Source organism: Strigops habroptila, chromosome Z, assembly GCF_004027225.2.
Source record: "Strigops habroptila isolate Jane chromosome Z, bStrHab1.2.pri, whole genome shotgun sequence".
NCBI classification, from domain to species: Eukaryota; Metazoa; Chordata; class Aves; order Psittaciformes; family Psittacidae; genus Strigops; species Strigops habroptila.
Genome location: NC_044302.2, coordinates 2840376 through 2860700, shown reverse-complemented (window position 1 = coordinate 2860700; position 20325 = coordinate 2840376). Strand labels below are relative to the sequence as shown.

The 20325-nt window shown below is 45.6% G+C and overlaps 1 protein-coding gene across 7 annotated transcripts in view; it reads left to right on the top strand.

Moving 5' to 3' along the window:
• The window catches only part of ZC3H18 (zinc finger CCCH-type containing 18), a 48742-nt gene that overhangs the window by 11528 nt on the left and 16889 nt on the right, over nucleotides 1-20325 (top strand). For 3 of the 7 annotated variants that reach the window (XM_030512008.1, XM_030512010.1, XM_030512009.1), the window contains 7 exons: nucleotides 1135-1219; nucleotides 3881-4029; nucleotides 4366-4458; nucleotides 5038-5195; nucleotides 6770-6802; nucleotides 8422-8548; nucleotides 9692-9990. In XM_030512008.1, the coding sequence (XP_030367868.1) occupies nucleotides 1135-1219; nucleotides 3881-4029; nucleotides 4366-4458; nucleotides 5038-5195; nucleotides 6770-6802; nucleotides 8422-8548; nucleotides 9692-9990 (944 nt within the window). The remainder of the gene's footprint in view (nucleotides 1-1134; nucleotides 1220-3880; nucleotides 4030-4365; nucleotides 4459-5037; nucleotides 5196-6769; nucleotides 6803-8421; nucleotides 8549-9691; nucleotides 9991-20325) is intronic. The other 4 variants (XM_030512011.1, XM_030512013.1, XM_030512012.1 and 1 more) reach the window with 4 other exon arrangements.

Genomic DNA, 20325 nt, shown 5'->3' with positions numbered 1-20325 from the left:
TTCTTTCCAGCTGCTAAATTGATCAAAGTACACAACTTTCCTAATCTTTTCCATGTAGACAACTGCTGTCTCTGACACAGGGTTGCTGCAATTGCCACGCGAAGGGAAGGCCTCCACCAGATGCTCCCTCTTCAGATGTGTTTCAGATGCTGAAAACTTGTGTGGTGGTGAATGGAGGCAGAGTGAGAGAAAGCCAGGGTGCCTTTTAGGTTAAATAGCTCATTTCCTTGCCAGATACCTCTAACAACTCTCTGGTCATGTATGCCTTTGCCTTCTGCATTGCCTCCTTTTGACTTTTCAGCTGCAGCCTCATGAAGCCAGGGAAGGGGTTTTTTTCCCCCCACCTTGAGAACAAAGGCAAAGGCAGGTACTTTCAAAGTTTCAACAGTTTTCTTCTGGAGGTGTTTTCGTGACTGTTATTTGACGCTCTCATCCCCTGTGGTTCTTAATCTTCAAAACAGCTTCCATCTCCCAGACTTTATTCCTGGGGCTGCTGTGCCTGGGGATGATGCAGAGTTTTATATGAGCTGATTCAGAGCTCCTGCCTGGAGCTGAGGAGTAGAAGGGAAGGGGTCAAGTTGTTGCCAGAGAGGACTGGAAGAAATATGTATGACTTTTTTTCCTAAGAAGCTTGTGTGTGAAGTTGTCACTCAGCACTGTGGAGAAGCATGTGGGAGTTAGTTGTTGTAGTATCAGTTGTCCTACAGAATTGGATAGATGCTGCTGGGTTATTGCGTTAATGCAGGAATACTGCTGTGTGTTTTAAAACAATAGATAGAAGGAATTGGCTTGAGCTTAAATAGGGGTGACATAAGTGTTGAGCAGGGGACAGTCCAGTATATAGCAGGTAAAACAACACAGCTTAAAACCTTGATCTGTGGTGTGGCATCAAGATGTGCTTAACACCTGAAGGGTTTGGCATCACCTTTGAAACACTAAAGTTGATGCATCTTCCTGTTTGTAGCAGCATATTACGAAGATGCTGGGGAGTATTCGCTGGAACTTTATATCGTTTTTCTCTTCTGTTTTGCTCCAGGGTGTATTTTCAGTGACTGATATTTGACCATATTGTGAAATGTCAAGTCGCTGCATAAAATGCACCACGTGAAATGTCAGCTTGTCTGTCTGTTCCAGGATGATGACTTGGAGGAAGGAGAAGTTAAAGACCCCAGCGACAGAAAAGTGAGGCCACGTCCCACCTGCCGATTCTTCATGAAAGGTAATGACAGACTGTAATAGTAGAAGAAAACCAAAGGTGCTTTAATTTTTCTTGTTTGATTTTGTACCTGTTAAGCTGCTGTCTGGATGATAAACTGTGCCCCAGGTGTCCTCAGTATCACCTTTCTGTTCCTTGGCGACCAGATGCTGAATTTACGTAAAGCCAATATGCAAAAATGGATTTGCCCTAAGTGTGGTGAGCCTGGTGAAAGCAAATAAGGGAAAATTTAGAATCCCAAACTGGTCTGGGTTGGAAGGGAGCTTAAAGCTCATCCAGTTCCAACCCTCTGCCCCAGGCAGGGACACCTTCCACTAGAGCAGGTTGCTCCAAGCCCCTGTGTCCAACCTGGCCTTGAACACTGCCAGGGATGGGGCAGCCACAGCTTCTCTGGGCACCCTGTGCCAGCGCCTCAGCACCCTCACAGGGAAGAGCTTCTGCCTCAGAGCTCATCTCAGTCTCCCCTCTGGCAGGTTAAAGCCATTCCCCTTGGCCTGTCCCTACATCCCTTGTTCAAAGCCCCTCTCCAGGTTTCCTGGAGCCCCTTTAGGCACTGGAGCTGCTCTAAGGTCTCCCCTTAAGGAGCCTTCTCTTCTCCTGGCTGAACAAGCCCAGCTCTCTCAAGGTGCCTCAGCCCTTGAAGAATCTTCATGGCTTCCTCTGGACTCGCTCCAACTCGCTCCATGTCCTTCTTATGTTGGAGGCCCCAGACTTGCTAGTGTTTTTAAAACAGCATGCAATAAACCTGCCTTTTTTATTGTAAATTTTTTCTGTAATTCTTCATAATAGACATTCCCCAAAGTCTGGGCAACTCTGCAACAGCTACCTTAGCCTATCCTGCAATTTTGGTTTAGTTTAACTTAGAGAGTTAGGTTTTATAAAAGTTTACTTATTTAAACTAATTACAAATTAATAATATAATCTTACACTTCCTCCAGCTTCACCTTAGTTGATGTTTGCTCATCTATTTGGGCTTTTTTTACAATCACTCTTGAAACAGTTTATGAAAATCTGAATCAAAAGAAGGGTGGGGAGCAGGGTGGAGTCTCTTACTCCTACGTCAGTGGTGTAATGCAGTGTAGGGCGCTGCTCAGGGGGTTTCCGGAGACGTGACCATCACATATCACATACTCTGCTTCCTCAATGTCTTCCGGTATTAGATTTTCTCCGTGTGCTGAGACACAAAGGTGTTGGTGGTGATGATGGTGGAACAGGGAAGTCCCTCAGCCAGGAGAGCTGTTTGTTCCTGAATCCTTAGCGTGACACACACCTCCGTGCAGCAGGGAAATATTTGCCCCAGTCAAAGTTCAGGCTGCAGTATCTCCTGCCGTAGTTGTTGTTCTTTGATTTGGTTTCAGTTCAGATAACGTTGACACTCGCTCCTGCTTGCCTGGTAAGGGCTTTACTGCCACCAAGATGATCAGGTGCTGCTCTTCAAGACATGCAGATTTTAAACCTTGCTGCATTGGAAGAGCACTCATGTGGCTGTATCTATCCAGTGGTGTGAATGACCAGCTCGCAAAGCCTTCCAGCAGAGTAACTTGCTGTATAGCCACCTTGACATGAGCAGGGCTCATTACTTGTCAGGGTGATCATCCCTCTTGACACCTCAGTAGGAATGTAAGTGTTGGCATAGGTGCCTGGCAGCCCCTTCACCGGGTGCTCAGGCACCGAGAAAGGATGAGGCGCTGAGCAGAGGGATTTGTGCTCTTGTTATGTTTGACAGTACAAAAGCATCCAGTGTTACCTCTGACACCAGCTCATGGTTAGTCTGGGACTAATGAGGAGCATTCCCAGGGACAAAAGTGCAGCGTGAATTTCTGACATGTTGCCCTGCCAGCCAAGATCGGAGATTCTTCCTTGGGCTGAAGCAGTGTTAACAGCTCCATTACCCCTCAAGTCAGTCTGCTAATGACTTGAGCTAGCACAGAACTAGCAATGACTTCGTGATGCAGTTGTCTGCTGGGAGATCTGCAAAATGTCTCTTGCCTGATGTTGAGTGGATTGCTGGAAGAGAAGAAAAAAAGGAGTTTGTTTCTGAGGCAAGCTAAATTACAGTTGGGAATTAGCTTTGTATCCTGGTAGAGACCCCTGAGTGTTACCATTTCTTTGGGAGTGGTACCTGAAGCTAATGAGCAGCCTCAGGTTTGTCTGCTGCACTCCGCAGTGATGTCTCCTTTCCTGCTTAGTGCTGGCAAGCCTGTGGATTCAGCTGGAGGGAAAAGCTTTCATGTACTTCATGCCTCACCAGAGAGCTGTTCATTTTGAATGCACTATGATGCTTTCTTTGCTGTCGGTTATATGCATTTATTGTTTTCTGTAAAAGGTAAAGCTCCTAACTTGGAGTGTTTGTCATTAATAAGACTCGAAGAGCTCATAGGCTTATTACTGCATTTGCCTAATGGTAGGTATGCACCCAGCCTTCCCTTCTCCTCACCATAATGAGTTTCTTGTACATTCATCTGCGACTGGGTCTGTTTGTCCTCTATGGGAAGGTGGTGGGTAAGTGTCTTTCCATGTGTATGAAAATGGGTAAATCTCAACAAAGTTGGAAAGAAGAAAAGTCACATGTCTCAAACAGCATTAATCCTTGCTGGGTTTTAAATGCCTGTGGGGCTGAACAAACGTTTGCTGTAGGGGTCTAACAGAACTGTCTTTCCACAGGACACTGTACCTGGGGCATGAACTGTCGATTTATTCACCCTGGTGTGAATGACAAAGGAAACTACTCCTTGATCTCCAAGCCTGAGCCCTTCTCCCCAAATGGCGCTCCTCCCATCGGCCCTCACCCACTGATGCCAGCCAACCCTTGGGTATGGACATCTGTTCTATGGATTTATGGCTTCTGCGCGTAGCTTTTGTTTCCTTTTCTAGAAGTGAAGATGATTTGTGGGTTTTTTTGAGCTGGTACTTTAGCAACATTAGTCACTATCCAATTCATCAGTTGGATGTATGGTATTTTAAAAGGTTGTCTTGTAGTTGCTAGTAGAGCAGAATAATTTTCCATGCGTGTCCCAGTTTATGTCCTGCTGATACATCTCCGGAGTGTCTGGAGGTGCTCTGGGGTAACTGGGGTAACAAAGCATGAGTTTGCTACGTAAAACTAATGTCAAGTGTCTGTCTCCTTCCTCTTGTTGCCTTTCCAACAGGGAGGACCAGTCGTTGATGAAATCTTACCTCCGCCCCCTCCAGACCCTCCAACAGAAAGTGCCTGGGAGAGAGGACTCCGGCATGCTAAAGAGGTAAATGCCATCCTCAGGAAGCATGCTGATGTCTCCTAAATCCAGTCTGCTGTTTCACGGGGAGCAGGATGCTAGAAGAGCTCGTTTTGGAGCATGTAGTGTCTTGCTCTAAGGAACCTTCCTTTTGCCTTTTAACCTATTAACTGTGTCTTGTTGACAGTTGTACAGTCAGAGGCGCTGACACCCAGGTTTGGTTTTTTCATGTTAACATGAGTTAGGTGGAGTTCGTGGTCCTGAAGTTAAGTCTTCCACAAAGCAAACCTTTCTAAGCTGAGCCAATTTCCATTACTTCAGTACCTGTTTCTCTAGCATGTACTGGATCCTTGTGTCTGATCGTTGAAGAAAATGGGGCTAGCATGTGTGAAACTTTCTGCCTGTCTGCTGCTGATCTGAGCTGATGGAATAGTGAATTATACTTTGTACATCAAGGAAAGTCTGGTGTCCTGCACATTGAGACCTGGGCAGAAGAAGGGTGCTTTAGTTGAAGGGCAGGTTTCTCCCAAGTGAAGGATTTTTAAGACTGCAGTTTCTCTGGGTCTCAGACATGTTGTCTTTACAATGCTTTTTATTTTATGGCAGGTATTAAAAAAGGCAACTATGAGAAAAGAGCAGGAGCCTGACTTTGAGGAGAAGAGGTTCACTGTGACTATTGGAGAAGACGAACGTGAATTTGACAAAGAAAACGAGTTCTTCCGTGACTGGAATTACCGCATCACCAGAGACGTCAGAGATCCAGCGTAAGATGCAGTCTTAGTTTTGCTATACGGAATAGATGTGGGGAAATGTAGTGCAGGATGGCAGTCTTCAGTTAACTTCTTCCCCAAACGGGAAGAATGCTCACCTTAAAATGAAAACAGCTTCTATTAAGCAGTATGTACACCAGTTAAAAACTTGAGCTGCTTCCATTAACTCCAATTCAACACTATCTTCCTTTACAGTCATCTTGAAACCTTTCTGCCTTCAGTGTTTTTGGCACACTGGTCCTTCAAGGATGCTGTTTAGTTGCGTGTTGCCTGTGTCATGCCAGCGCGTTCTTCCAACTGTTTTTCCTCTTGTTTTTCTTATTCCTACCCATGAAAGTTTTAAAACGCTAAAGCTGAGGCTGCAGAGTTGGAATAAGGTCCAAGAGCTCCAGGGCAGCAGTTGTACTGTCTCAACCACCTGAGTGTTTATTTGCAAGGGCATTGGCACAGCAACTGGTTTAAAACATTTTGACCAGTCCCAGATAAACTGTTGAGTAAGACAGTGGTCACAGAGTAAACCCTTTAGCTGCCAGGGCATAACCTGGGCCTAAACAAACACCCTAAGCTTAAGTGTTTAGGTGATTGGTTTTTTTAAGGAGGTGAAATGTAAAATGATGGAGACCTCAGACACACTCCTGTCGTGTCTGAGAGCAGGCAGGAGAAGATGTGAGGGTGAATTAGTCAGCTCTGGGAAACTTGGTTAGTGATTCTCGAGCTAAGGAATCAAATGGAAAAAGATGTTTTGAGAGGCAGGCTTGTATTCTGCAGGATTACAGGTGAATCTGTTTCTCTTGCTCATACATCCTCTGTTCTTCCTCCACATACAGACTGTGGAAATACTCCCACTCACCAAGTGTTGCAAAGCTTGGTTCTGTCTATTTTAGAGTGAATGAGTTGCAAAAAAACCCTCTGAAAAGGAATAAGGAGTGGGTTAAGCTTTTGTCCTTTGATTTGCTGTGGAGTGCAGTTCTTTTCCCCATTTTAAGTTCTGCAGCCTGAAATAAAACAGTTGCCTCGTATTAATTTTTTCCTGGGTAGAAATATGTCTGTATTTAACAGAACAAGGTCTTCTGTTCCTCTGAGAAGGCTCTCAATTGCACCTGGGACATATCACGAGTGCTCTGTGGGTTGACCGTGCAGTATCTTTATTTTATGACTGTATATGGAAACTATCATCGGGGTTCTAGTTGTTCTGTGCCACTGCCTCACTAATGTAGGAACTGTGTTAGGTACAGAACTTTCTGGTTTTCATACAGTCAAGGAAAAGAAATGTTTTGCATGTTGCCAGTGTTAAATAAGTTAACAAATGGAATTCCTGTAAATTCAAGCATCTTTACTGTAGCATTGAAATATCTTCACTGTGTGTAAAGGCTAAAGTTATGATGCTGCTGCTGCTTAAACTCCAAAAATGGTGATTTTTCTCACACGCGTGCACCTTATTGCACAGATTGACACCTTGCAGCAAACTAACCACTGGCATGTTACTAAATGCTTTGAGGACTGTTTTGTGACATATGGAGATGTCTAAATAGTTCATGAATCCCTTTTTCTTTTTTGAAAAACTATAGGGAGGTGGACATCAAAGAAAACATTAACTATGGGTAAGCAGGTCTTTGATTCCAGTACTGTTGCAACTGTTAAGAAAATATTCCCTTTCCTTTTTCCATTGTACTTCTTCAAACTTCCTAGGCCACAGACTGCAGTCCCATCTGATGTGGTGGGCAATTTAACTGAGTGGATGCGTTTGATTTTTTGGGTGATACCAATTATTTGCCTAAGGATTTTAGCACTGAATTATCTAAATGCACAGCAGTTAATTAAGCAAGTTAAATGCTTGTTTAAATGAATAAAAAGTCCACAAATGTTATAGGAAGGGGATGGGGAGATTTCGACTTGAGTCTGTGTTAAAAAGTAGAGTTTCCTTTTTGGTGTAGCTTGAGATTTTTTTGTGTCTCTTTGAACACCTGATGTCGCTGAATCTAGACTGTTGTCTGGTTGGCATCCGGAGTTTCTTGCTGGGTTAAATATCGGTATTCAGGGTTACCTGGTATCTTTCCCTTGGCTTGTTTCAGGCAAAAGTGGAGATCTTAAACCATTTAAAAGCACTGGAACAAAAATACAAGTAGCAGCTTGACTTGCAGGGCAGCACTTACATCATAGCCTGTTTTAGATTATTTGGCAGATTATTTAGATTTTTGGCAGAAATTTAGATTATTTAAAATGCAAAAGTGGGCCCTTTATTCCTCTTACTTACAAGTCAGAGTCTCATTATAGATAATCTGGAATTTGGGAGCATTTGTTTTATATCTTAGTTCTGCCACTGACTGCTCTGTGGCCCTGGAAGTTTCTTGTTTCCTGTACCCACCTCCCCATCTTTGCAATGGATCTGATATTTCCACTCCAGGTGGCTGGCAGGGATTGGATATTGTTGAGTATGTGAATTAAAACCATTTAATAATGTCAATAGAATTCATGAAATGGAGGAAACATTGCAGATTTAAGGAGGGTGGGGTTTAAATCCTTTTTTGACCCAAAAGTTACTACAGTTTCATAGTTGGGCAGGGTATGCCACGTGCTTGCCCATTCATTTGTGTGCTGGAGGGCCAGCACCCGTTTTGTCTTGGAGAATTTGACCTGCAGATGCAGTTATCTTCGTTGTATGGAGTAATTCCAGGCACTGGGGCAGTGTTGCTGGCCTTCCCCCAAAGCTTAACTTCTCCCAGTGGAAAGCTCAGCCACAGCTCATGTCCTGTGCTGGTGGCAGCGGGATGCACCCATCATCTCTGGTGGCAAGGGGGTAGGAGATCACCATCCGTTCCACTTCTGATGTGAGGGTGCTTGAGATTAGTTCTGTGTGCATGAACAGAAAACACAGCTCAAAATCAATGAGGCAAAACATGTTCTGTTACATTTGCATACTCCTGAAGTGGCTATAAAAAGCATTTTTACCACATTGATTTGAAAGGCTGAATTTGGTTTGTAGCATTCTTCTTTTGTGTTTATCAAGAAAGGTTTGTGCTTTTCTCTGATAAGCTTCACTTTAAAAAGCCTGTCTGTTTCGGATATGTAGAAAATAAACCACTGTGCATGGTTATACTCCTTTGAATATGTTTTTTCTTGTCAGTGCACAGTGACTAAAACCTGAGCTAGAATACGTAGTGTTTCTGTGTGGCGACAAGGTGATGCTTCCCTTTCTAACCTTCCCTGTTTTTCATTGTAGGCTTGATCCCTATACAGATCCCTATTATGACTATGAAATAGAACGGTTCTGGCGTGGTGGGCAGTATGAGAATTTCAGGGTTCAGTATACAGACCCAGATCCATACCGTAACTACAGAGTAAGTAAGGTAATACCCCTTTCCGCGCTTCTCCTTTCAGCTTTCTTCCAGGTACTTCTGGCGCTTGTCATGCTTCCAGTGCAGGGTTGAAACAGGACTTTTGATGGATGTTCAAGATGTTTAATCTTGCAAATAGTTAAATCTTGACTTAATTACTGCACAGAACACACTCACTCTAAGTGCCAGGAATGGGAGGAGGTTCTGTTGCGGTGTGGTGAAGGCAAAAGCATGTCTGAGTTGGGAAGATGGTTCGTCTTGCTGGCTGCATCTCTGCATACCAGGCACATACAGCCACATCTGCAGCCATTCTTGGACATGTCAGGAGAGGGAAGGAGTTTCCAGGAAATAACCTGACAGAGGAACAGTTTGCTTGTTAGTTATTGGGACAGACGGAAAGGATTGGATCTGGACAGGCGTGCAGACAGAGGCTCCAGCGTGACTATCCACTGCTGTTGGAGTTCCGTGTTAGTTGATCAAGTCAGGTGAGGAAAGCACCCAGCCAGTTGCTGAAGTCCCAGATACGGTCAGTTGGTGTTGTACTGCTGTAAGGTATTGAGCTCCCTGAAAATAAGGCTATGAACCCTTTCCCTCTGCTTCCTTTTGCCCTCATGCAACCTGTTGTGCCTTGAGAGTAGTGGCAAAAAATACTAAGTCCTGCTCAGTGGGGAGCTTTTCGGTGGTGTTTGTCACATCCTATACAAAGTGGCTTTCCTTTTGCTGGAAGACCTTACTGTTCTGCAGAAGCAGTGCATAAACAATAGCCTGTCCTCGCTATTGTTGCACATGCTGCACCATCAATTATTTTCATGGTGCTTGTTTGTACAGTTAATTAGCTAAACACGATTAGCAACGAGAGTAAATACTTGTAAACATCAGTGCATTTATTTAATAAGCGTAATGATCCAAATTAATCTTTGACTGTTGCCTTTGAAAATTACAGCTGTGATGAGTATGATGTATGCTTTGTTCCTTTCCACCTTCTGCCTGCTCAGCAAACAGTGATGGCCAGCAAGCTCCACATTTATCTGTCTCAACACTTTGCTCTAACATGGGAGGGTGTACGTAGTTCCTCGCGGTCCAAGACGTTGAATCCTTGGTACCCACTTTGTTAGGGGATGTTACCACACAATGATTTCCCTTTTCTTTTTAAAGGAAAGAGAGCGAGAACGGGAACGGGAAAGAGAGAACAGACAACGAGAAAGGGAACGCGAGAGGGAGCGGGAACGGGAACGGGAGCGGCGCCAGCGCGAGCGAGAACGGGAAAGGGAACGCGAGCGCGACAAGGAGCGCCAGCGGCGGAAAGAAGAGTGGGAACGGGAGCGAGAACGGGTGAAGAGAGATGAAAAAGACAGGCAGCACAGGGACCGGGACAGAGAACGGGACCGGGACAGGGACAGGGAACGGGAAAAGGAGAAAGAAAAGACCAAGCCCCGGTCCCCGCTGCTACCAAGGTAAGTGTCTGCTGGAATTCAGACTTGCCATTTTAGCTGCACTGTTTTACCTGTGGATCGTGAACCAGGGTGATGTTGATTAGAGTGGAGGAAGACCCCTGTTGTCCACAACCTGAGTAAAGCGGCAGTTTCAAGAGAAAGGCAGTGCTTTAAGTGAGCCGTGTTGGCCACTAAGTGGAGCTAAAACATCAGTGAGAACTGAGCGTGCATAACCTGATGCTGAAAGGAGAGCATCTGTCCTCTGGCCTCTAGGTATGGAGATGTTCAGCTTGTCCCTGTGCCCTCGAGGCTACAGCATGTCTTGGGAAGCTGGCTGAGTACCCAGTGCTGAGGGAGTCCTGCAGATGGTGGCAGCTCCCTTTGAGGCTTTGACAATTGTCCTTTAACAAGAGGCAGGGCTGGTTTGGGAGTCTGTGGGTAGCAAATGTATCTGGAGATTTATGAAGTTAAAGTCCACAAAGAGGCTAGAAAAGGTAAAGGGATCGTATGTTTAGAAATGAGTCTGTGCTGGGTGTTATGGTGGGGTGTGGTGTAGAGCCAGGTTTCTTGCCTCTGACTGCCCATTTCTTCTGAAAATCCTGGTTCTGACCTGCGTGCAAGAGAAAATTGAGCCAGGTAGGCTAAAAGTCTAGGAATTTCAAAAGTGGCTCCTATTCTGTTTCACTGACAATAATGTAAGTGAATTAGGCGTATTTGTGAAGCACTGTATAAATATCACTGCAGAGTATAGAACTTGTCTTACGGAAAGTTCTGATGTCACATGTCTTTTGGGTCAGAATCAGGGAAAACCAGCAAGTTTCTTGTGAGGGACCTCTCCAGGAAAGCTGATTAGCAGTGCCAGTGTCTTGGAAAGAGTGGCAGATAGAGACTTCCTATAGCATGTTGTGGAACATGTGGACACACAAGCATGCATATGTGAGTGTTGGAGCAAAAAAGGGTGCAGGGAAGCTGTTTCCTGAGACATATTTGAACTTCTGCCTGATGTCTGTGGTGTTTCTTGAGCACTAGAGGAATGTGTGAAAAATCATGAGCGTGGTGTGTTTTAACAAAGAACAGGCCTGAGAAGGCCCAGAATGAGGTGCTGCATGGAATTACGTGATTTGAGGTGGGAGCAGGCTTTAGTCTTGAATCTGACCCTGACTTTTTATTTGCATTACCAGAAGAAAATGTGATTTTTGATGACGACCCTTTTTTCCAAGAGGAAGTCAGAGTTTCAGAACAGTTTGAAGGTGTCTTGTGAGCGCTTTGGTGCAATAGCAGGGTGGTTATAGGAGTACATTCAACTATGTGCCACGTTTAATTACAATCTTCACTTACAGCCATAATTTGTGCACCGTAATTATCACATTTGCTGTTGGTTCTGCTCTTGTTGAGTTAGTGCTGGAAGAGATCTTGCTGTCCAGAACTATGTGATGATGATGATGAAGGGGACATCAGCTGATGGGCAGCTCAGGTTGTTAGTCAGTAACAGTCACTGGGATCACTGCACAAGGCTCAAGCTGCTGGTTGCTCCTTCTGTTAACACTCAAAGGGTGATGGGGCAGGGATTTGTGGGAGAGCTTTTGCTGTTAGTGCTGCCCAAGGTTTGTTGGGCAGGTGCAGTGGCTGTGTTCCCCAACCTTGGATCCATCTCGCCCCGTGTAACCATGTGTGTGAGCCGAGACACAGGATTTGTGGTGTTTGTGATACGTGATTTGTGGATACGGGTTCCCTGCTTCTCTCCCGTGCCCCCTCTCTGACATAAGCACTGTTTAAGGGAGCTTTAAAAGCCGGTGGCGAGAAGCATTTGTCATTTTTATGTTGAATAAGGAGCTAGTATTGAACAGAAAGCTTTAAAATCTCCCCAAAAAATCCTAGGTGAGCACCTACACACAGTATCTCCTCGTAGGGAAGAATGGAATTAATGGGAGTATTTATCCCATTAAACCTGAAAGCCCTGTGTGTTAAAGGCAGCTCTCCAAGTACTCTTAATGGTTCTTCAGTTCCCGCTGTTGAAGCCCAATACCAACGTGAATGCTCTGACTGACTGACGTGAATGGTCTGACTGCTGAAGCATTTACAGGTGTATGGATGTTTGCAGAGAAAACAAAGCTGCAGAAGTAAGTTTTTCAACAAAGTGGAAACATAAGTCAACTTCTTTTCCCTTGGAGAAGACATCTCTCATCCAGCAGTTTGTGTTTCCCTACGTAGCATTCCCCAGAAGCCTCCGTCAAACTTACGGTGTGACTTGGCTCTGGCAGTGCCGTTTTGTCCCACAAAACCTTTTTGACAGGCTCCAAATTTCCTCTTGGCACTCCGAGCTGTCTCACCTTTCCTCTGAATACCTTCATACCGTGCTGCAGAGGGTCAGGTTTGTCACTTTGGGATTAAACAGCTCCTTAGTTTGTTTAATATGTTAAATGCTTGTGATTGCTTCGCACTTCCTGGACAGCAGGATGCATGATAGTGGTATTGCGCTCACCTATGGGTCTATTTATAGACTCCGGGCTTTCCCTAATTGCTAGATCCCGGCTTTTGGCAAGTCCGGCCTTTCCAGGCATCATATGGCAATGGATGGGGGCTGGCTCTGCCCGGCTGCAGGCAGCTGCCCGTTAACATTCCTGCACCAAAGGCAGCGCCGAGCCCACGCGGCCCTGCTCTTCACTTAGTAATGAGCTGGGGAGATTGGAAAACTGCTCCACAGAGGTTGTGCAACCGGCCACGAGCTTTGCCAAAGGCAGAGCTGAGGATGTCTGTAATTACAGGTAGATGCTGGTCTGTCCATCAGCTTGGAGCTCCCTCAGGTAGAGGCGGGAACGAACTGATATACAGAACGTGGAGTTGAAAGGATGAAAGAAAATGAGAAGCAAATAGCCAGGAATATGGAAACAAATTCCCTTTCCATTATATTGAATGTAGGAAGGCTTAATCTGATCTCTAAACAACAGCAGAGCAGTTATGGGTAATAACACAGAGAAGCCAGAGGACTTCCTGGCATCACCGGTTGCTATAGATGAGGAGGATTAGAATTTAACAACAAACAATGATTATAAACCCTAATGGATTCGGTGGCAAATGCTTCTCCTTGAACCTTTTAAAAGAGGCTGCAGTGTTTGGGCTTGAAGTAGGATTGTCATGTGTGGATTGGACTCTTCTTTGAAGGAGCGTGCAGTTGCTGCTTTGCAGTTGTTTTTCTTCCCCAAGCTTAAGATGAGCACTCCAAGAAGTTTACGATCTGAGATTGCAATGCTAGTAAAATTGTTCCTCCCCCTCCTTCTCCTCCTCCCTCCTCAGGCATCGAACACTTAAACAAGCCAGGACACTTTATGATTGACTAGAGGGATAACTCGGCTGTCTGTCCTCGTGTTCCCCATCTCCAGAACGAGTTCTGATGCCCCAGGCTGTGACTGATTTTGCTGAGTGCAAAATTTCTGCTTTATATCTCTGCCTTGCCAGTGTAGCTCACTGCTGTGCAAAGCATTTTGGGGATAAAGAAATGCCATGAAATGTTATTTGAAGAAACGTAGAGCGGTGCAAGATGTTCTTACCCAGGCTGCTGGACTTCAGCTGCGAGCAAAGGCCCTGTCCACAGTAGTATTACTTTGCTTTAATCCTTCTATTGTTGCGTAGGTCTTTATCCTGCCATCATCCAAGTGAATCTGATTGTTTCAGGAGCGCGTTAAGCAACAGTCAGTGTCATGGAACCTGGTAGCAGTTTTATTTCCAAAGCACCAATGGATGTTGAGGAGTTGGACCCACGGGTGAAGGCAGCAGGCTCAGTATCACTGCCACATTGGCTTTGGTGGCACTAGGTGGTTGTCAACCATGTGAGGAAGAGGAGGAAGCACTCCTGTGCTACAGGTCTGTGAGATACGTGTTGGTTTCTTTCCCACCTGAGTTTCCTTTGCAGGAGGTGCTGTGGGCCCTGGTGAGATGCAGCATGGCAAAATGAGCCTCTGGGTGAGAACTTTGTCCTCTCCAGGCCTTGAAGTTTGTCCTGAAATCTGACCTAAAAGCTATTTCCATGCAGACAAGCTTGGTCAGAGCACATGATAATTCTGTGCAGGTGCCAAGAAGGGTGAGGACAAGGTGGTGGTTGTCTTCAGAGATGTTCTAGAGGCCAACAGGAGGTGACAGCAGCTCTGAAGCTGCCAGGAAGGAGCAGTGCCCTGGTGAACCATCCCGTGACTATCGCACACGCAACAGGGTTTTTGGAAGGAAAAAGACTATTGATGGAGTGCACTTATGCAGCCATTAAGATACAAAAATAACACCTGCAAGCAGGGACACCGTGACATTTAAAGCAATGTCAGAAAGTAGCAAGTCATTAAATCCTTTGTGAAACCCTTCAAGCAAGGAGCATTGTGCTACCTTACAGCTTCTGGTGAGGTGGCAGTAGCCCTCTGTTGTGAGATGCTATCTAATGCTGCAGACCCTGGGACAGAAGGTTGTGTGTTCCCTCACCCTTGTGTTGTTTTTCCAAGCTAGCTCAAGTTGACTTTGCAATAGGTTGTTGTTAATCTCTGGGCTGAGCAAGTTAATAAGCAGGATAACCTGGAGTCTGAAAGCAGTGAATGCAAGTTACCCAGGGCTTGCAAGTTAGAAAGTGATGGAGTGAGGTTGATTAGATAAAGGAGTGGCAAAAGTAAGGGAATGCAAATGAAGTGATTCATGACTCTGTATGTGTGTGATCACGAACCAACTGAACTCGTTTTTTGGAAGAATCTGTAATTCTAAGTGTTCCTGGGTCTTCATCATCTTCTCCAACAGCTTTCGGTGGTCTCCCCATGCTGCTCTCTGGATCTGCTCCCTGGTTTTTGTGTGGGGTCTCTGTTTGAAAGCAGCTCTCACTCAAATAGAGCTAGGTGTTTTGGTGTGCTTGGTAATAGCATCCTATCCTGTTGTATAAAGGTGGTGTGATAGGCTGGTGGGTTTTGTCTTCTCTCATGTTTCCCTGTGGAAATATTGGCTGTTTCTTAAAAGAAATCCTTCATTTGTTCCTGTTTGTCCAGACACAGGAGGGAGAGCAGGCAGGATAGACAACTGCGTGCTGTTCCTGGTTTCGAGTCAGGCATTGGTAAGACCCTGGAGCGCTCTAAATAGGTCTTACATCCATGGGAAGCTACCAAGGGGGAAAAGCAGCCTTCATCAGGAGGCATAGGTTTGCTCTCAAGTTGTCTGCACCTTCCCTGGGCTGCCTCTTGGGGTGAAGAGAGTTAAGAGAAGCAAATGGCCCCAGGCTGTTTGGTTTCCCAGGCTGAAACAAGAGTTTTTGGCTCCAGCAGGAGCAGAGCTCCAGACCTCCGTTGCACACGAGAAGTCTGCTATGCTGCCTTTAGCACTGCACCATGCAGCACTGCTCAAAAGAGGATTTCCCTTCTCCCCACATGCAGAACATGCCCCATGCTGACACTGTGGTTCTTTAGACTCACGGTTGCGCGCCCTGTCTGGTAACACTGCAGTGATAAACACCATCACTTGTTTACATCCCCGTTTTTGGTGGTGCAGCTTCCAGCCAGAGAAATGGAACCTGGTTAGACAGCTTTGCTTTTGTTTCTGCTCACAGTTCATTTGGGAAGTTAACAATAACAAAAACTCTCCATGAACCAAATCAGCAACACTTCTCAAAGTTCTCCACAAAGCATTTCTGTTGACTGGAGTTTTCGTTAGTCTTCATGGTGCTTGAGGTTCTGCCTCCGCTTCTACAGTAGAAGGGTTTCGTAACCCTAAATCAAGATGAAGGGCATCGAGTGACTCAGATGTGGATCTCAAGGAATGTGTTTTTCTTTGGCATTTCGGAGATGGAATTACTGGAAAGATCTCCCACACTGGATTTTATTAAAACCTTGCAAAGACCGGGGCAGAATCGCTGCATGCGGGTACCTCTCATTTAGAGGAGGCTCTCAAGGCGTCAAATGCTCAGCCCTGAGGGTAGATCGCATCTGGGATATGTTTATCTAGGTGCTGTGATGATTTCATACTGCAGGTTCAGATTGTATCTCCACTATTTAATTTCAAAGCCTCTCCCCATCTGGCTTTGAAGAAATCTTTTTTTTTTTTTTTTTAAGCAACTGATAACTCTTTAGATTGAAATATCTCGAGTTGTTTCAATCTAATACTTCACCAACATCAATTAGCACCGGCTCCAAAGTTCAGCATTTCCCATTGTAGCTCCACAGAGGTGGTTTTTGGGAGCTGTTGTCCATCTCAATACAAGTGACTTCATTGCGCCGAGATGAGAAAAACCTCCCGGTGTGCACAGACACTGCTGGAGTTTATTTTGCAGCCATTGCAGGTCTCTTCACAACTGCTTTGGCACATGGATCCGGTTGTTCCTCGAGTCCGCTTCCTCTGGAAAATTCCACTGACACTGCAGGGAAGCCGGCGGTGCTGACGCAATGCTTTCCTGCAAGAAACGAAACGGCTTTTAAGTCATCGCTGGACTTTCCTCTCTCAGAAAACCGAGCTGTAACTGCCGGCCAAAAGAGTAGCCCTGGAGCCAGCCTGACGTCACCCTCCACCGTGGGTGATAAGGTTTGCGTTACCTGTGGGAGCCGTGTCCCACGGGGAGGGGGAAGGAAGGAACCACTTTCCCCAGGAAGCTTATTTTCCCCCCTCTAAGATTAGAAATGCTTTGGCGTCATTTGCATAAATACACGAGGAGGAAAACTCGAGCCCGGGCGGCTCCGCTTTTCCCCCCACCTCCTCCAAGTCCGTGTTGAATTCAGTGACGTGCTTCAACCAGGGTTTATTTGGGAGCCCGAGCGCGTGCGGTTGGGAGCTGGCTGACCTGCGCTGTGGTTTGCCTTGCCAGCTGGAGCTGCCTTTGTTCCTCCTCTCGTTGCCAAAGCCACGTTCAGCTTCAGTTCTCCGCTTGATTGCCGTAATTAAATTCCAGCCAAATATGCATTAACGTGTTCGTTCTGGAAAATAAAGCATTTAGTTATTTTTAAGGTTAAAATGGGCTTCGGAAATAGCTACGCTCTGCAGACCTCGCTCGTGCCCTGGTGACGCAGGATGCGGCTCCTCAGGGCTCTGCAAGGCAATTAAGCTGCTTTTGATCAGCCTGTCTTGTCAGTCTCTCTTACTCCCTCTCTAGTTTATTTGATTTTTAAAACCTCATGGCATGGGTTTAGCTAATTAGGGAGTTAATTCTTAAATATTTGAGATGTTTCCTAAGAATCTGGAGAAAAAGGAGACCAGGATTCACACATGTGCTTTGGTAGCCTATAACTTGCCAGCCACACTTTCTGCATTGGGTTTGCCTGCAGCACCAGCCTGGGTAACTGTGCTGGGTTGAGGATGATAAACTGAAGTGGAGCACCGTGAGCTGATGTCTTGGCTCACCACCATGAAGCAGCCAAGCTTTTTGTGTCCTTTCCTTCCTTTGTTCACTATGGGTCAGCTCCCGCCTTTGTTCAGACCCTGCCATGGGCTGGTTGGACTCGCCAACCCAGCAGCAAACTGCTCTTATTTTGTTCCTCTCCCTGTTGAATTAAGGAGTTCAGTTGGCACTTGGAGAGCTCCCAAAAGAGCCAGATCCAGCACAAGACAGGAAGGAGAAAAATCACACAGTTGTAAGAGTGAAAGTGAGGAAGAAGCCTCCTGCTTCTCAGGATCCAATACATCGCTCAGCCCACCCAGCATGCAGCACCAGGAGCAGCTATCGGATTCGGCGTAGCTCTGGGCAGCCTTCCTTCCTCATCTGGGCTGGGAGCCGCAGGCTGGTGACTGCTGCCTCTTCTCAGTGAGCTTTTCTCTCTACAAGCCTTAAGGCTTCCTTCACTTTCATCGCAGCAACTGCATGGTATCAGTATGCAGCAGTAAATTTGATTGAAACACTGTACAGTGGGCTGCCAGCCTCCAACACTCTCTCTGGTGAAACTCACACAGGCTGTAACTGAGATGTTAGTGTAAGGTGGACGGTGAGGATCTTGGCAGTTGCTCCAGCTTACTGTCAGTTCTGACTCCTGAATTCCACTGGAGGAGACAAGCCAAATGGCATCAGATAGCAGTCATTGTGTTAAGTTGAACAAGTTTATTTGGTGATGCTACATGTTGGGTACGCAGGTAGCTCTTGAGGAAAGACTTTGAAAATGTCCTGACATGAGCATCATCTTTCTTTCTTGGCTATCGTATGGTAACATATTTAATGCTGAGTCAAAAAGCCAAAGCATAACCAGAAATGAGGCTTTCTGTTGTGGTTTTCCTGGGGTAAAAACCTTTCCTCCAGAAAGTGACTTCATCGAGAGAGAATTGCATCAAACCAGGTAATGGGTGCAAGTAATGAGATTTGCTTTCCTAGTCATCTTCACTCCAAGCTCGCGCCCAAGTTGTATTGTTCAGCCTGAGTTGTTCTCACGTGGGTTTGGAGCTGAGGTACAGCTCGCAGGATGTGCTGCTGTTGGATGTGAACGTGGGCAAGTTGGGTTTTTTGGGAGAGACACTGAATAAATTCTGTAGGAGAGTTTTCTTTCTGAAAACTGTTGTAGGAGAGTTGAGCCTGGAGAGAGGAGCAGGGGTGTTTGTTGGCTTTCACGTGTGTCACCTCGGACACTGCAGTGAAAAGCTTCTCAGCAGGCTTTATCCGGGTATTGAGATGGAAACTGCCTATGCCAACAGAATATTCCCCCTGCGTGTCCCAAAGCATGCAGACTGTGGTCCCTTGAGAAGCGACATTGAAGTGGGATATAGTCTAGCGTTATCCATCCTCCTATGGTGTTCTCTTCCTCTTTTCTGCTCTTTTTGATCCTGGAGAAGCTGTGGCTGCCCCATCCCTGGCAGTGTTCAAGGCCAGGTTGGACACAGGGGCTTGGAGCAACCTGCTCTAGTGGAAGGGGTCCCTGCCCGTGGCAGGGGGTTGGGGCTGGGTGAGCTTTAAGGTCCCTTCCAACACAAACCAGTCTGTGATATTGTGATTTTTATGTTGACTGTTCCCAACCTTCTTCTTATCTCCTGATTTGCACTTAGTTATTTTGATGATACCCTAGAGGTCAAGACGGCTTCAAAATGAGTTTGTACTGCATCTGCTGGAACAAGAGCTTGACCCTGGCTATGACTACTTACTGTTGTCAGAGTATAAATAATAAGTCCAATTTATCTTCAACCCTATATTCAGGGTCATGGTCTTCCTCTGTGATTAGATACTCAGATACAGTTGTGGCTATGATATGGAAAACTAGACCAGGCTACTGCAAATAGCTGTGTGCTGTGTTAAATAGCATACATTAGGGCAGTGCTGGGAAGGGTGATCGTGCTGAGTGAAGATGCTAGTGAATAATGCTGAGCCATAACCCTGCTTGGGACTCTCTCACTAGACAGTCAGCAATTTTGTGTGCTAATACGTAAGCGTCCTCTTCTGAAGCTGGAGTGAGACTTGTGGGAGAGGTGAATGTGAAAGAAGAGTTTGTCCTCCCATAAAATTCTGTATATACCGAGATAGATGTGGGACAAATTGTAAAATTGCTGGAGTTAATCAGCAATTAAAAAAGAGTAGGGAGAAAGGAAAGTGTAGGGAAAGAGTGGGATACTGCACTGGACTTTAAAGTCAGCATATACATGTTCTGGAAGAAATGAGAGGCTATGAGAGTTCTGACTGTGTTTTAATACAGCCAAAAGAGGAGCAGATGAAACTTCTTAGTGACTAGTGAAGCCTTCAAAGGGCTGCTAACGAAGAGCTTTAATTATCCTGTTGTCTGTTGGAAAAGTGTTGTGGCAAGAAACTCAGTCCATAGGATTATTAGAAAACTTGGAGGCTGCTTTTTTTATCTCAAAAGGTAGAGGAAGTTGTGTGGGGAGTGGTTGCTTCAGTCCTGTGACTAATGGGGTGGTACTGGCTGAACCCAGCAATGGAAGGTGCCTTTCCTCTCCCAAATTCTCAGAGAGCTCATTATTTTGAGAAAAGGAATAAAGGCATCATTACTAGTAATTTGATGAGCGCAGGAGACTTCATAAACCTTTCAGCAAGCACAAACTTTGCCTAAAACCCAAGAGAGAAGGTTATAAGCAGGTAATTTAACAGTCGTGTGCGGGTGAGGGCAAGGAAAATTCCCAAGTTATATCACCCATAGATAACAGAGGTAATAACGTCTAGGCTGGAAGAAACTTGGCTCATCCTGGAATACTTAAGGAAGTAGCTGATGCAGATGCTGGAAAGTTAGCCCTGAACTATTTTCAGAGGGTTGTAGGTGAGAAGGGAAGTCCAGAGAACCAAAGCAAAAGGGGAAATCCAATTAGAGCCTTTGAAAGGGAAGGGAAGAAATTGAGGGTGTCTAGCCTGACTAGTCACGTCCTCATGGTTATCAACAAAAAAGCACATGTTCGATGGTGTTTGTAAGCACCTAGAGAATAATAAGG